General features: G+C 36.0%; 2 protein-coding genes across 6 annotated transcripts in view; one reads left to right on the top strand and one right to left on the bottom strand.

Annotated features, from left to right (window-relative positions):
• NF1 (neurofibromin 1) overlaps positions 1–17,956 on the bottom strand; it is a 324,371-nt gene that overhangs the window by 62,611 nt on the left and 243,804 nt on the right. The window lies entirely within an intron of this gene.
• Positions 3,323–13,553, top strand: EVI2B (ecotropic viral integration site 2B). The gene is made up of 2 exons (XM_032163047.2): positions 3,323–3,382; positions 11,685–13,553. The coding sequence occupies exon 2, from the start codon at positions 11,706–11,708 to the stop codon at positions 13,053–13,055; it is 1,350 nt and encodes a 449-aa protein (XP_032018938.1). The 5' UTR covers positions 3,323–3,382; positions 11,685–11,705; the 3' UTR covers positions 13,056–13,553.

Raw genomic sequence — 17,956 nt, 5'->3', positions numbered from 1 at the left:
TATAATTTAACCTTTAAAGAAACTGGCTTCAAGTAAAATAATGACTTATATTTAAGTTGAGATCCCCCCCCATCTTCAATTAAATATATTACAAAAATTGGTTTGAGAGACTTTCCAAATATCTACTGAAATTAACACAGGGCTAAGATCAGGCCACATTTAAAAAATCTCATTCCTTACTGGGCGTTTATTTTGGGCAATATATTAACCATTTTAAAAATATTTTTTATATATTTTTTCCCAAGTATGACTACAATCTTACTCTCCCTTCTAAGCTAGTGATTCTTACCCTGGCTGCATGTCAGAATCACCTGAAGAGTTTTTAAAAAACACCAATGCCTAATTCCCATGTCTTCCTTCTGATGCAACTGGAATGGGGTGAACTCTAAGCATTGGTAATTTTTACGTAACTCTCAAGGTGATAACTGCTCTTGGTCATCAAATTCAAACGTCTAGCTATTATTAAAATGAGAGGAAAAAAAATAAAGCATCATTTTTATTATCAATTTATTAGCAATTTGTAAAAAAAAAAATCTATTCTCCAAACAAGAAATCATAACAATATTATTCCAGATAAAGTTAAGTGTCAACAAAGTAAAAAGGAAAGCATGAGAATATTCATGCCAGTCATGGTGACTGAAATCAGGTTATTTTTTGAGGGGAAAAATGACCCAGATTAGAAATGAAACTGGGCAGACTTCCCATTCTGTGCAAAAATTGAAAATTTGAGATTGTGCACCAGTACATCCAGTAGTAACACAAAGCACTCCTTGAATCAAGGGTCGTAAATACTTGTCAGAGAAAATTAAAAGAAATTAATATCATCATAAAAATAGGAAATTACTTTCATATTCAACATACTGGTCAAACATTTTCTCACCAGAGAGCTTCTACCACAAGGATATTTAAAAGAATATTTAAAATTCACCACTCACTATCTTGACTATTAAACATATACTCTCAGAATGATACTATCCATATACTCTCAGAATGATACTATCCAATGATAGTTACTAAACAAACAGAAGTGGTTCCTTTCCAAATGACAGGTACTTAAAAATGGTAGGTAAGATATCTTGAGTTCAAAATTTAAAAGTCATTTAGTTTTGAACAAAAACACATTCCCTACCCCTAGGTATTACAGTTCACCAGCTACAGTTCACCAGCTTAATTCAGGGATTTAAGAATAGTGAATCAGGTCAGGTACAGTGGCTTACACCTATAATCCTGGGAGGATCACCTGAAGCCAGGAGTTCAAGGCCAGCCTGCATAACAAAGTAAGAGCCTCATCTTTACAATAAATAAATAAGCCAGCCAGCGAGCATAGTAGCATGTGCCTGTAGTCCCAGCTACTCGAGAGGCTGAGGCAGGAGGATTGCTTGAGGTCAGGAGTTAAAGACCAGCCTGAGCAACACAGCAATACCCTGTCTGTAAAAACAACAATACTTCCAAAAACCAGAGAATCAAAAGCTTTATAGCATTTGATTATATTATGCTTTATAGTAGGAGCCCGTAAAAAAAAACTATTCTTTTTGCACCAAGCTATAAGTACCCTGAAGTTAAGAACAAGGTCATTAATAATCTGTGTTTCCCGCAGTGACCAGGAAAAAGCAGTGCATGGGTTAACACATTCCGTATCTACTATAATATGCACCATGCAAGGCACTTTATATTTATTTAATTCCACAATAAGCTTATAAATTAGGAATTATGATCTCCATTTTTCAAGAGAGGGAAGGTGACTTACTCAAAGAAATTTTTATTCAGATGGACTCACTCTTTTCAATACACTTTGTTTAGTTAACTTAAAAATTTTTTGTATTTTAAATTTTTATGGGTACATAGTAGGTGTATATATTTAAAGGGTAATGAGATGTTTTTATACAGTCACGCAATGTGAAATAATCACATCATGGAGAATGGGGTATCCATCCCTTCAAGTACTTATCCTTTGTAACACAATTACACTTTCAGTTATTTTAAAATGTATAATTATGTTATTAATGATAGTCACGCTGTTGTGCTATCAAATAGGTCTTATTCATTCTTTCTATTGTTTTTTGTACCTATTAACCGGTAACACCATCTCCCCAACCCCTCATTACCCTTTAGTAACAAGTTAACTTTAGTTAACTTATTTAAAAAATGATCCCCAATTTATTTTATTTTCCACTGAGAAGTAACTACTTTGTGGGTAACCAAATAAATAGTTGTGAACTTGAACTCAAAAGTCACTAGTAAAATATTTGGTCAAAATAATTTAATTACAGATATACAAATGGCAAACAGGCATATGAAAGGGTACTCAACACCACTGATGACAGAAACGCAAATCAAAACTACAATGATACATCATCTCATCCCAGTTAAAATGGCTTATACCCAAAAGACAGGCAATAACAAGTGCTGGGAAGGATATGGAGAAAAGGGAACTCTCGTACACTGTTAGTGAGAATGTAAATTAGTAAAACCATTATGGAGAACAGTTTGGTGGTTCCTCAAAAAACTAAAAATAGAGCTATCATATGATCCAGCAATCCCACTGCTAGGTATATACCCAACAGAAAGGAAAACAGTACAAAGAGACATCTGCACTCCCATGTTTGTTGTAACACTATTCACAACAGCCAAGATTTGGAAGCAACCTAAGTGTCCATAAACAGATGAATGGATAAAGAAAATATGGTACATATACACAATGGAGTATTATTCAGCCATAAAAAAGAATGAGATCCTGTCACTTGCAAAATAATGTAATTATACTTTTACCCTGGACTTTTTATATTATGAGGAAATTACATTTATTGGTTACCTACAGTGGGTGAGGCATTTATACATGTTATATTATGCTATCTTATTTAATCCTCACAATAACCCAATAAAATACTCCTTTAGAGGAGGAAACCATGACTCGGAAGTGCAGAGTCTTGCCTAAGGTCATACAAGTAAACAGAACACATCACTCACTTCTTATGAGAAGAAATCTCACTATAAGTGATAACCCAACTGGCAGCTTTTCTTCTTAGAACTAGTAATTTTCTCTTCGGGACTCCATCCTAAATATTTAATTTATATAATCATATTACTAGAGTATCTCAAATATTTATTTACATAATTAAAAGCACTCAAATCATAGGGCTCCAAAATGTATTTCAAAATAAGTTCTGTTAAAGTAATATATTTCTTAGTCACTTTGTGGTTTATTGCACTTCCGGAACCAGCTACTGATAAACTTCCTCTTTTTCTACAGAAACTATTTCAGTTTGCTAGAGGAACATTTTAAATCTGAATTGAACCACCCATTTTCCTTTCTTAGCCAAATCACCAAAATGTCCAGTTAGAACAAGAATTTAGCATTCTGCAAAAGAAGCTAACAGCTGAGGTAAGAAAATTTTCACACAATTTGGTTTGATCTTGCTTTATATAAAATTTATTTTAAAAACTGTCATTAGTGTTTTAAACTTAAACTCTGATAGTCTAAAGATGTCTATAACGGGTTTTTGTGGTTTTCTTGCATAGAATCAAAAAATAGTGTTCAGCTTGCCTTAGAAAAATATTTTCACCTAGGTTTGTATAAGACCTTTTAAGTTTAAACACACACACACACACACACACACACACACACACACATATATATATATATATTTTGAGATGGAGTCTTGCTCTGTCTCCCAGGTTGGAGTGCAGTGGCACGATCTCAGCTTACTGCAACCTCCACCTCCTGGGTTCAAGCAATTCTCCTGTTTCAGCCTCTCAAGTAGCTCGGATTACAGGCGCCCATCACCACGCCTAGCTAATTTTCTTGTACTTTTAGTACAGATGGGGTTTCACTATGTTGCCCAGGCTGGTCTCCTACTCTTGACCTCAGGTGATCCCCTTACCTTGGCCTCCCAAAGTGCTGGGATTACAAGAGTGAGCCACCGCTCCCAGCCACAGTCATATTTGTTAACCTTAGTTTTAGAATTAAAAAGAAACTATAACCATGACAGATAAAGCTAGGGTTAGAAATAGAACTAGATTCCACAGGCTATGACTGAATTTATAACCTCCGAAATATTAATTGTTAAAAGTTCTAATGTACTTTTTATAAAATTTTCCTGTACATAATACAATGCATAAATTAAAATTTTTGTATCCCCTTTAGTTTGCATAGTAAGAATGGTCACCTTCACTTAATTTAGAAAAAGAAATCAGATGTGGTATTTGATTATTATTATTATACGTGCTTTATTTTTTACATATAGATTTTTATATTTAATAATGATGACATGAAAACATTATGGCTCATTTTAAAAGCTTACTAAGCCAAAAATGTTAGTCAATAACCAAACATGCACGCATATATTAATATCATCTACGTGTTTATGTCACATTATCTGAGACTTTAGAACACAGTATAAGATAGAAGAAACCCACAGAATAAACAATAGAAAATTGTTAGTATGCATAAAGATGCTTGCGGTGGGTAAAATGGGCAAATAAAAACTGCAAAGAGTATTTTACATAGGCTTGTAATTTCAGGGAATAATATGTTCATAGTGGGTGATATCCCATTTCAACACTTAATAAATACTCATGACTTTCTCTTAGAAGGATTTCTTCTAAGTAATTATCGTGGAAGTCAGAAAAATATATTTATCTCTTTTTCAGATTAGGGTTGTCTATATGTTTTTCTGCTTCTAATGTTTAATTTCATTATGCATAAAGTCATAAAATTATATTAAATTTTTTTCACTGTCATATTTCATAAAATTTAAAAATTTCCCATCAATCCTTACAGTGTGTTTTTGTCATCATAGAATCCCATACTTTTTTTTTTTTTTTTTTGAGATGGAGTCTCCCTCTGTCACCCAGGCTGGTGTGCAGTGGCACAATCCTGGCTCATGGCAACCTCCGCCTCCCAGGGTCAAGAGATTCTCCTGCCTCAGCCTCCTGAGTAGCTGGGATTACAGGCACCCGCCACCACGCCTGACTAATTTTTTTGTATTTTTAGTAGAAACGGGGTTTCACCATGTTGGTCAGGCTGGTCTTGAACTCCTGACCTCAAGTGATTGGCCCACCTCGGCCTCCCAAAGTGCTGGGATTACAGGCAGGAACCACTGCGCCTGGTCCCATACATGTTTTTAAAGGGTTAGTCCCAAATCTAAAGTTTACTAGTAGTGCCTGTGTTTTCCAGCTAATTCCTACATAATTCTACTTGGAAGGAAACTTTAATTCTGATTAAGTTTGAATTGAGAAACATAAATCTGATACCTTTCAATGTCCAAGTTTTAAAAAAAAATCACCACAAAATTTTCAGTAAACTTACTAAATATGACACTTTATAGAAACCATTCAAAATTCTTATAATAGTTTTCGTAGAAATAGGACTAAAATGGGTTTTCAGGTATTTCTTTCCTACCCTTTATCTAAGAGTACTTACAAGTGTTATTTACATATAATTCCCACCAACTCACATCTCCTTCCTTCATAAAGCATTTCTATTTCATAACTTTTCTATGAAAGGCAGTATAGCACATATAGTGAAATGTGATAGAAAGAAAGGGTTCTGGCACAAGATTAGCATGATTTTTGTATTAGTGCCACTACTTAGAGCTGTGATACTGCCAAGTTACCCAACATCTTGGTGTCTCAGTTTCCTTTTCTGTAGGATGAAAAAGCCACCACCTAGCTAGTTAAAATACGATACTACTTAGCCTTTGGTGGGTGCTCAGTTAAATGGTCACTATCATGACACAAGATGGTCATCAAATACTTCCTATTGCAGTTGAAGGTCAATTTCTCTTTCCACTCTTCCTCAAGATGCAGAATGGCTGGTTTTTTCTTTTATGGTTTCAAAACTTCACTAGTTAGAGATAATACTACTGCTAAATTTTAATCTATTATATTTGCATCACAACTTTTATTATATCAAAGTAATTGATACAGCTATCTATACCTGTCTTTTGTCTAGGATATGCTCTCCAAATCTTGATTCTCTTTAAAAGATAATGGCATACTTCCTAACATATCCAACTTAACAGCATCAATTTTAAATGCTGGACCCTTTAAGTACTTATGCATTATATTTATAAGAACATGTCTATGGCCTGGCTCGGTGGCTCACGCCTATAATTCCAGCACTTTGGAGGCCAAGGCGGGCAGGTCACTTGAGTCCAGGAGTTCAAGGCCAGCCTGGGTGACATGGTGAAACCCCACGTCTACAAAAAATACAAAAATTAGTTGGGCGTGGTGGTGTGCACCTGCAGTCCTAGCTTCTCTAGGGAAGCTGAGGTGTGAGGATTGCTTGAGCCCAGGAGGCAGAGGCTGTAGTGAGCTGAGATTGCACCACTGCACTGCAGCCCGGCTGACAGAGTGAGACCCTGTCTCCAAAAGAAAAAAAAAAAAAAGAACATGTCTTATACACGGGGACTCCTGCTTCACTGTAACTGTCCTTAAAATATTTAAATTTATGTTTTTCTTTTTAAAATATTCTAAATATTCAGCAAAGAAAAAGAACCAAAATCACAGATTTAAACCTCAAAGTGCCAGCCTATAATAATGAGTAAAATACCGGCATATGAGGGCTGCCAAATTTGGTATTTGCTTGAGCAGCAGACTAACGGATTTCTGGAAAACTCTATATAAAAGGTACACAGGTACATGGGTTCTTTGGAGTAATTGCTAGGTATGCTTCTGGATAGTGTCAGGAAAAAAAAAAAAGGGAGAGGATGGTAAGGATACTCACAGCAGACAGGAGAGCCTGAAATGAAAGGTAAATGAATTTGAAAGGATGGTTCATTCTGGTCCTCCATTTTAGAAAGCAAGCTCCTCTTTACTGTCTCCCTGCACTCACAAACACAGGCCAGCCACAACAGAGCAGCATTTTGCCGTTGCTTCTTTCATCTACATCAATCATCTCCCCCCACCCCCAACTTCTTCATTTTGCCTACTTCAATCATCTACACTGCCTTCTTGCTAATTATATAACCACTGCTTTTTTTTCAGCTGTTTATTAACTTTTCTTCTTTTCTGTATCTTCTCTAGTCAATTGACCTTCCTCTTTTCTGTTTGCTGCTTCCTAGAGTTTTTGTTTTTTCTCTTTTGTGTTATGTTGTATTTCTTTGCATTGCCTTTTATATTATTCTAAATCTTCTTCTCCTTTTCATTCCCCTGCCCAATATTGTTCTTTACCTACAGAAACAATGTTGGTACTTCAGGTACACACCACTTACATATTTTAAAATGTGTATGCTAAATAACCTTCCACACTGGTAATAACGCTGGCCTCATTACCTCTGGGAAAAAAGTCAGTTTTTTCCACTACTATATTCCCTATTTATTCTTCTTTTAAATCTTTCTCCTCCTTCTCTGGACTACACTGAATTGCCATCATAGAATTCTAATACAGTTTCTAGTATTCTGATGTAGCAGATCCTAGGAGGAAAAAAAGCTAACTGAAGAGTGGTAGAAAGCGTTAGGATAGGCAAAAAATGGAATTTGGTTTTAATATTGCCATAACCATTAACTGACAAATGAAAATCTCATACATGGAGGGTTCCACCAGCTTACTACTGATATTAGAGGATAGGAGCCTATCAAAATTGATTTTACAAACTAACCTGGGTTTATAATTATGTTCCTGTTTGGGCTCTTTCCTTCTCTAATGCCTTTTTCAGCTAACTGAAAAGAGGAACCGTATGGTTTCCTTATTTTAAGCAAAGTCACAAAAGAGGAAACATTTTTGGCTAAAGACAATTCATGGCTTATATTTTCTGATGCTTTGGATAGCATTAAAACAGATTTTTAAAATGAAATTCTGAAGAGAATAACATTTTCTAAAGAAGTCCCCCCGCTTTTTTTTGTAATCTATAAGAATAACGGGTAGGAATGGCATGGATGATGACCATCTAGAGATGATTCAAATCCCTATATCTATGCCAAAAGTGTTCAAATTTTCCCTTTTAAATCTTTTGCAAAATGGATAAAAGGCAGAATTTATTAACTTAGATTTCACTGCCTCTGCTTATATTCTGGTAGAAGTACTAGTAAAAAGCAAAAACTAAAATGGAAAGGAATCAAGAAGCCCAATACAGGTTAAATGTTTACTGTGCTCCTAATATATAAGGCATTATACTACAAAGAAATCAAAATATAAAAACGTGAGGCAATAAAGGGTAGCAGAAAGAACGTATGCTTTGGAATCAGGTGGCCCTGCCTACAAACTCCCAATCTGTCACTTAGAGTGGTATAACATCAGGCAAACTGCTTAACTCATTTGACGCTGTCTCTTTATCTGTAAATAAGGGATCCCTTTACCTTCCTCATAAAGTCATTTAAAGGTTCTGTGAAATAAAGTATGCAAAACTGGGATAGTACAACACATAATATGCTCTAGGTAAGTATTTTTCTTTCTCCTGCCTTCTTCAAGGTTCTTTATAATCTTGTTCAAGGAAGTAGGTATAGGAAAATGTGAAAAGTAATAACAAATAAACACAATTACTTAAGAGAATAGAAGTGTGAGTGAGATACGTACATGAGTTATGTAAGGAACCATAAAAACAATAAATTAGAGCTAGGAGGAATTCAGTAAATGACTGATCTGTTTGGGCTGTAGTCAGTCACAGAGAACTTAGGTTAAGAAGGGGAATTTAAACTGAGGTCTGAAAGATGAGGACAGATTCAGATATGACGCCAGAAAGAGGAAGAGGCTAAGTCTGGAAGAAAAAAAAAAAAAGAACACCCTTGAGAAGGGTAAAAAACAGCATAAAAGTGTCTGTTTAGCGGGAAAAAAGCGTGTGTTTAGAAAGTATGCAAGGTGGGAAAGGGATGCATTCGGCTGGATAAGAAGTTTCAGTCATGATAGGTGAATCTGAACTGGTTAACTCAAGCCAGAAGGAAGAAAACTCAATTTAGAAGTTTTATCTTAACAGGCCAGGCGTGGTGGCTCACGCCTGTAATACCAGCATTTTGGGAAGCTAAGGCGGACAGATCACTTGAGGTCGGGAGTTCGAGACCGGTCTGGACAACACGGTGAAACCCTGCCTCTACTAAAAATACAAAAATTAGCCAGGTGTGGTAGTGTATGCCTACTGTAGTCCCAGCTACTCGTGAGGATGAGGCACAAGAATCACTTGAACCCAGGATGTAGAGGTTGCAGCGAGACAAGATCATGCCACTGCACTCCAGCCTGGGTAACAGAGCGAGACTCTGTCTTGAAAGAAAAAAAAAAAAAAGGAAGTTTTATCTTAACAGAAATTAAACCCTCAAGCAAGGCAGTAGTTAACCTGATCATGCATGCTTTTAAGATTAATTCAGTAGCGTGCAGGAGAGTTCAAAGGAGAACTGTTTTAAAATTTAGGCTTGAATTATTAGTATAGGAAAAAAGATCACATATCTTTTCTTCTACTAAAACAGGGTCATTCATTTATCATCACTGTGTACCAAGTGGTAGAGGAGTAAGCAATGATATGCTATTTAGATATGCTGAAAAGGTAATTTGTAAAACCTTTATTGCGCCTTCCAACAGAACATCAAATCTCTCTAAATATAGGCTTATGAGTCAGAAGAACTATAGTTTTTAATCATGTATACCAATATCTAACACCCTAAGATTTTCTATTCCCTAATGTTAAGAAATAACCAAATAGTTGCCATTGTGTTTGATGATGTGCAAAACAAGTATATTATACCAAAAGTTGCGAATTGTCTCAGTAGAACTCCTCACTTTAGAGGAAAGCCAACTGAGAACAGGAAAGGTTAAGCAACTAGTTCTCATGGTTAGACAGGTAGTTAGATGGGAGAATTAGAACTGAAACTTAACTCTCCAAGTTTTAGCATCTACCACATCCCAGAAAAAGCCCTATCTGCCAAACTTTCATATGTGCCTTATTTTCCTGTGCCCACATTGTTGCTCTCCCTGGCTGGAAATTTAATTAGTTCTTATAGACTTTAAAAATTCAGTTCAAGTTTTACTTCACTGAAGCCTTCCCAGGCTAGGTTAACTTCTGTGTACATCTCCTGCATACTTCTATGAGAAAGCTTATTAAATTATTGTAATTGGGCCAGGCGTGGTGGCTCACACCTGTAATCCCAGCACTTTGGGAGGCCAAGGCAGGAGGATCACCTGAGGTCAGTTCTCAAGCAGCCTGGCCAACACGGTGAAACCCCCTCTGTGCTAAAAATACAAAAACAGGCCAGGCATGGTGATGTGTACCTGTAATCCCAGCTACTTGGAGGCTGAGAGGAGAATCAGTTGAACCCGGGAGGCGGAGTCTGCAGTGAGCCCAGATCGCGCCACTACACTCCAGCCTCAGTGACAGAGTAAGACTGTCTCGAAAAAAAAAAAAAATTATTGTAATTATTTTTTAGCTTTTTTTCTTTCTTCTTTTTATTTAGAGATGGGATCTCACTATGTGGTCCACGCTGTTCTTGAACTCCTGGCCTCAAGCGATCTTCCCACCTTGGCTTCCCAAAGTGCTGGGATTACAGGAACGAGCCACCACGCCTGGCCTTTACTGTTTGCTTCTACCACTAGAATCTGAAACACTTAAAGGCAGTGACTATCTTTTTTTTTTTTTTTTTAATCTCCTAAACCTAGAACAGGGCTCCACACAAATGTGGCATTTTTCAATAAATGAATGAAAGCAGCAGCAGGACTACTTGACCAACTGGATTGAATTTACTCCACCAGATTCAGAGATCACTCTAGGATTTTAAGCCTAGGACTCTGAGTTGAATTGAATTCTTTAAGAATATGCAATATTAACATAAGGCTACCATGCTACAGAGACACTGAGGATGCCACAAAGATTACTAATAGACTCTGTGCCTAAGAAACTTAGTGGTACCATTAACAGATATAGAGAAGTTGGGAGAAGAGTCAGTTGTGAGGGTAAAGATGAACTCCATTTTAAATATGTTGAATTTGCTGATAGTGGGAGATATATATACATGGAAAAATCCACCAAGAAGTCATACAAATAGAATTAGGACAAAGAAGATGTAGGCTGGAGGTAGAGGTTTGGGAATTGTGGCATAAAGCTAAGAACTAAAATCTTACAGAATCAGGAACAAAGAAAAGTAGGTAAGGGTGAGGACTGAATATCAATTAACCATATTTAGGAGGGAGAAGAAAAAGAGCTAGTGAGAGTAACATGAAAGGAAGACTGATTACAAAAAGCTACTTGAATATTAGTGAAGGAATAGTAGTGTCTAATGTGGTCAAGGAGGGGAGAGGAGAGAAGAAATACAGAACTATTAGATTAGGTAATAGATGATCACTGGTGTTTTTCAAGGCAGGAGAATCAATATATTTCTAGTAGAAAATGGTGAAAAAAGGTAGAGAACACATGGATCCAGCATATAGAGCCTATGCGTTTTGAGAAGTATGACTAAGTGAAGTACTGAAATATAATGAAGGTAAAGGGGCAGCAGAGCCAAGTACAGAACTTGTATTAATAAAAGAAGAGAGATCACTGCTTATGAGGTCCAAATGCTGTATGATGGGTTAGAGTATATCCAAGAGTTGTTACACCAAGCCTATAGTGTATCAAGTCTACATTAGGAATAATAACTACTAATCAACTACTACTAATTAGGAATAATGTCTACCTACTTTATGCCAGAAATTATAATGAAAAGTCAAATTTTTAACTAGACACCAATGACGCCTGTCTTTCTCTTTCATTATAAACCCACTATAGATAAGGAGGAAATATTCTGAAATGGAACCCAAATATTTCGTCTTAATTTTGTTTTGTGGACACCTGAACAATATATTTTTTTCAAAGACAGAGACAATTACAACAGAGAAGCAGTCACAGCCTACCTTATTCACATCATCAATGTCACACGTATTGGCTAATTCTCAAAACACAACAGGGAAACCTTTGGGTCAACCAACACAATTCAGTGACACTTTTTCTGGACAATCAGTATCACCTGCCAAAGTCACTGCTGGACAACCAACACCAGCTGTCTATACCTCTTCTGAAAAACCAGCAGCACATACTTCTTCTGGACAACCACTTGCCTATAACACCAAACAACCAACACCAATGGCCAACACCTCCTCCCAGCAAGCTGTGTTCACCTCTGCCAGACAACTACCATCTGCCCATACTTCTATCACACAACCACCAACGTCATTTGTCTATAAATTTACTCAACAATCATCATCTGTCCAGATCCCTCCTAGAAAACAAATAACTGTTCATAATCCATCCACACAACCAACATCAACTGTCAAAAATTCACCTAAGAGTACACCAGGATTTATCTTAGATACTACCAGTAACAAACAAATCCCACAAAAAAACAATTATAATTCAACAGCTGCCATACTAATTGGTGTACTTCTGACTTCTATGTTGGTAGCTATAATCATCATTGTACTTTGGAAATGCTTAAGGAAACCAGTTTTAAATGATCAAAATTGGGCAGGTAGATCTCCATTTGCTGATGGAGAAACCCCTGACATTTGTATGGATAACATCAGAGAAAATGAAATATCCACACAATGTACATCAATCATTTCACTTACACCCTGGAAACCAAGCAAAAGCACACTTTTAGCAGATGACTTAGAAATTAAGTTGTTTGAATCAAGTGAAAACATTGAAGACTCCAACAACCCCAAAACAGAAAAAATAAAAGATCAAGTAAATGGTATATCAGAAGACAGTGCTGATGGATCAACAATTGGAACTGCTGTTTCTTCTTCAGATGATGCAGATCTGCCTCCACCACCTCCCCTTCTGGATTTGGAAGGACAGGAAAGTAACCAATCTGACAAACCCACAGTGACAATTGTATGTCCTCTTCCAAATGATTCTACTAGTCTCCCTCCATCTCTGGACTGTCTCAATCAAGACTGTGGAGATCATAAATCTGAGATAATACAATCATTTCCACCCCCGCTTGACTCACTTAACTTGCCCCTGCCACCAGTAGATTTTATGAAAAACCAAGAAGATTCCAACCTTGAGATCCAGTGTCAGGAGTTCTCTATTCCTCCCAACCCTGATCAAGATCTTAATGAATCCCTGCCACCTCCACCTGCAGAACTGTTATAAATATTACAACTTGCTTTTTAGCTGATCTTCCATCCTCAAATGACTCTTGTTTTTCTTTATATGGTAACATATATAAAATGGCAACTGATAGTCAATTTTGATTTTTATTCAGGAGCTATCTGAAATCTGCTCAGAGCCCATGTGCATAGATGAAACTTGTTTTTAAAAAAAGTTATTTAACAGTAATCTATTTACTAATTATAGTACCTATCTTTAAAGTATAGTACATTTTACATATGGAAATGGTACGTGTTTCAATAATTTAAGAACTCTGAAACAATCTACATATACTTATTACCCAGTAGTTTTTTTTTTCCCTGAAAAGCTGTGTATAAACTTATGGTGAATAAACTTTTATGTTTCCATTTCAAAGACTGGGGTGGAGAGGAATAAGAGACTAAGTATACACTCCAAGTTTTAAATTAATACCTCAAGTATTAAATAAATATTCCAAGTTTGTGGGAATGGGAGATTAAAATGCATGTTTGAGAATAGAGAAGTTTTCTTCTTGGTTTCATTGCAAAGAGTAAAACAAACATGTTAAAACATCAACTGAAGGGTTGGGTTAGGGACATTTACCCTGAAAAAAATAGGAGGATGCATCATAAAATGTAAATATTTTCCTATCATGTTGGGGGGGCACAAATTTTAAAACTGGCATCTTTACAAGTTTCTTCTTTATAAACACCCAAACAAAATCAAGTTTTATAAAGCAAAAAAAAGGAAAAGAAGACTATGGCTTCATTCTAAATACGGGTAACTTTGGGTGATTTTTTTTTTCAGGAAAAAAGACTATCAAAACACAGATGATTCTCAACTTTTTACTAAACTTATACTTTCTGATGCTATCCACTCTTAAGTCACCTTTCTTACACAGAATTTCATCTTTATCCATTATCTGACAATTGGTAAGTCTGAGTTATTAGAGTACGAATGGGCCCAATCTTTGTCAAAGTCAAGAGTGGTCATCAGCCTGTACTTTTAGGGATGCCAGCCTTTGTCTGCAGAAGTGCTCCTTTGCCCAAAAAGCACATATTCTTCCTCATCAGTCCCATCTAACTCCAGAGGGAAACAAGCACTTAGAATAAAATGGTAGCCCAGTCTTGGAGAATCACTCACAGTTCTGGGATTTTCAGAATAGAACATAGCATTTATTCATAGCACTGGCATTCATGACATTAACAAAGCTCCATATTTAATAAGAACCAGTAGGGTTTTGGACACAGGAATTTTACATACAATGTTTTTCCTAAAATCTTTCAAGCCATCTTTATTGACCATTAATTTTTTAATCTGTAGAAACACTTCCTTGAGCTTCTTACTTTTCCTGAACAAGCACGATACTTATTGTCATATTACATCTTTTGTCTTCCTCATTAAAAAGTTTCTTTCATGTATTCTTCAAAGTTAGTACTTTTGTTTGAGACAGTCTCACTCTGTTGCCCACGCTGGAGTGCAGTGGCATGATCTTGGCTCACTGCAACCTCCGCCTCCCACGTTTAAGGGGTTCTCCTGCCTCAGCCTCCTGAGTAGCTGGGACTACAGGAGTGCACCACCATGCCTGGCTAATTTTGGTATTTTTTTTTAGTAGAGACGGGAGTTTCACCATATCGGCCAGGCTGGTCTTGAACTCCTGACCTCGTGATCCACCTGCCTCGGCCTCTCAAAGTGCTGGGATTACAGGCGTGAGCCACTGTGCCTGGCCCAAACTTAGTACTTTTAAAGCTAATTTCCCCAGCAGCAATCTGGAGTTGAGAATTTCCTATTATTCTTTTTAATTTTAAGAATTTTTGTTATGGTAAATAAGATATGTTTTTATACTTGGCCAAGTCTTTGACATGCCTTAAATCATCACAACTGTTCTCATTTTACATTTATGACAGTTACTTAATGGGCTCGTTCCACATTTTTGCCCCTTTTTACCACCTTCTTTCCTGAAAGAAATACAGGGAAAAATAAGGAAATACCAATTTTCTTAGATTAAACGGGAGCTGATTAGCTGACCATAGTCTTGTCTGATATCTTTAAGTACTTTAAAGGGAGGTTTTCTCTTTCTGTTCTTTGTATAACAGGACAGACTACTGGCAACAGCCGGGTTTTTATGTTGTCTTTTTTCCTTCTATTTACTTTTTTTTTTTTTTAAAGAAATTCTTTGCTGAGGGAAGAATAATTCACATTTAACTGCATGTAATTTTCCCCAGTGAGGTCAGTGGAAGCTGAGCAGCCAAACAGTGGCAATCCTTGCTTAATCAGCAGGAAGAGATACAAACTAATAAATACAGGACAGAAGAAAATGCTGGAACAAAGAAAAATCTTTTAGAGAAAAGATTAAAGAACTAAGATCCAGAAGAGAAAGTTTATTTCATGAATACTGCGAAAGAATAAGGCACACGGGAATAAAAGGTACACTGAAGTTCACACCACACACTAGTGGTGCTCTTAACCAGAATAGCATTAACCAGAGTCAGATACAACCCTGAAGACCATTTGGTTCAACTCCTTTTGTTTGTTAACTACTGAGAAAACAGGACCAGAAGAAAGTAAGTGATGTGCTTACAAGTGGTACTAAAAGCTGAGTTTGCTCCCTGACTACTGGTTCAACACTCTTTTCACTAATATAGGACCAAAGAGCACCTACGTCATGCACTGAAACATACATATATCACATAAGTCTTCTATTTGGTGTGAGTGGTGAGGGACACAAATGAATTAGATGAGGGTGATCTTTAACTGTTGTTCTTACCTAATTCTGACCAAAAAGTAAACTAGCGCCTTTGGGAACCTATAACTAAAACACGGTGGTACTGGTATACGACTAAACAAACAGATCAATGGAACAGAAGAAAAAGTCCAGAAATAAATATCAAATCAGTGGAAACAAGCACTGGAACAACAGGATAGACATCTGGAAAAAAGAAAAAATTTGATCCATACTTCACACTATATTAGAATAAACACCAAGGACCAGAGTTCTAAATATAAACCATAAAATTATACAAGTAATAGAAGAAAATATGAGTGAATTCCTTTATAATCTAGAAGTGGGAAAAAACCTCCCTAGCTGAGACTCAACATCCAGAGGCAATAAAAAGGGAAATCAAATTATATGAAACTTTTAAATGTCACACACATGCGTATGCGCATTACACACAGACACACACACCTCACCATAATAAAGCCAAAAGACAAACTGCAAACTGGAAAAAAAATTAAAACTTAAATCAAGACAAAGTGCTAATACCTCTAAAATCTAAAACGCTCCTAATATGGGGCAGGAAGGGGAAGACCCAAAACACAACTTTTAATAGTGCAAAACATTAAAAAGACAGTTACAGGAGAAAACATTTAAATGGTCTTTAAACATATGTAAAGACATATACTCCCCCTCATAATTAGAGATGCATTTAAAATTAGATGGAGATACTTGCCTATCAGATGGACAATAAATCCAAGTTCAACAACAAAGTATACAGTGAGGCTGTATAGAACTGGACACCACGATACACTGTTGGTGGGACTGCAAAATGGTATAATCAATGGAGAGGAATTTAGTAATGTCTGGAAAAATTCCAAATGCATTTACCCTTTTACCCAGCAATCCTACTTCTAGGAATCTTTTTCAAAGATTTACTGGCAAACATATAAAATTATTTAGGTACAAGGGTATTCACTGTGGCATTATTTGTAACAGCAAAAGTCTGAAAAAAACCCCGATGTCCACCAATGGGGGACTGGTTGAATAAGCCATGGTACATTCCCAAATGGAGTACTATGGATCAAACAATGAATTATACAGATACCTATATACTGATATGGAGTGATACTCAAGATACAGTAAGAAAAGAACAAGCTATCTAACAGTATATATATATATGTCACCTTTTATATTAGAAGGGGGGATAAGAACATACCACACATATGCTTACTTTTTTTTAGGTTTTCAAAAAGAAATGTTAACGATACAACGAAAAGCTAATAAAAACAGTCACTAATAGGAGAAGGAAGGAAATAGGATGGAAAAGACAGAGAAGCAAGATTTATCTGAATGTACATTGTTATATAATTTTGACTTGTGATCCTGAAAAGCTGAAAACTGAAACAAAGTTTATATCAAGTTGGTGATATAAAAATGCACAGAAAAGAATTATCTCACATTGCATTAGAACACAGAATTTACTATACACTTTTAGTGAAATAAAACAAGCAGGGCTACAAACAAATTTTAAACTTTATTCAGTAGTCTATAATCTAATTGTAGCAATCAATACTGGTATTATTTTGAAATTATTGTGAGATAATGCAAATAAGCAATTATGTCAATGATATGAGGAATCACTTATAGAAAATATGGGGGACAGAAGAACAAATTAAATCTTCCCAAAGAGGCAAAGAGAAAACTCCAAGATGAGAGACATTTTAGGAAATTGACTGAGTTTTGGCAACAAGCCAGTGGCATAAAGAAAAAAAGGAGTAGGGAGGTGGGCAAAGAAACTGATTCATTTGGATTTTGACTTGGTAGTTTCTATGTTGTTATTTCTTTCATGCTTTTAAAATACTTTATTGAGTACTCTCAGTTGTATTCAGCAGGAAAATCAGTCTAAATAGCCAACCATATTACCAAAAATAAACAATATGACTCTTGAGCATAGCATATGTTATCTATAATAATGGAAAACTGAAACCACTGATTAGCGTGGGATAGCTATTCCCTGGCAGATGCTTTGTAATACCTTTCACAATGTTGGGGTAATATATCCTAGGACACAAAAGAATATGTAAATTAATTTACTGCTTAATCTAGAATGTAAAAGTTGCCTAACTATCATTACTGACCTAGACAGACTAATAGAAAATGTAATGAGTCGGAATAATATTTAAAATAAGTTGTAACACATACTTAT

Source organism: Hylobates moloch, unplaced genomic scaffold (assembly GCF_009828535.3).
Source record: "Hylobates moloch isolate HMO894 unplaced genomic scaffold, HMol_V3 SCAFFOLD_10, whole genome shotgun sequence".
Taxonomy (NCBI): Eukaryota; Metazoa; Chordata; class Mammalia; order Primates; family Hylobatidae; genus Hylobates; species Hylobates moloch.
The sequence above is the reverse complement of the archived record's forward strand: the minus strand, read 5'-3'. Positions and strand labels throughout refer to the sequence as shown.

Bases quoted from the DNA above. Each gene is read 5' to 3' on its own strand.
- EVI2B (XM_032163047.2), top strand. From the start codon at position 11,706: ATGGAACCCAAATATTTCGTCTTAATTTTGTTTTGTGGACACCTGAAC.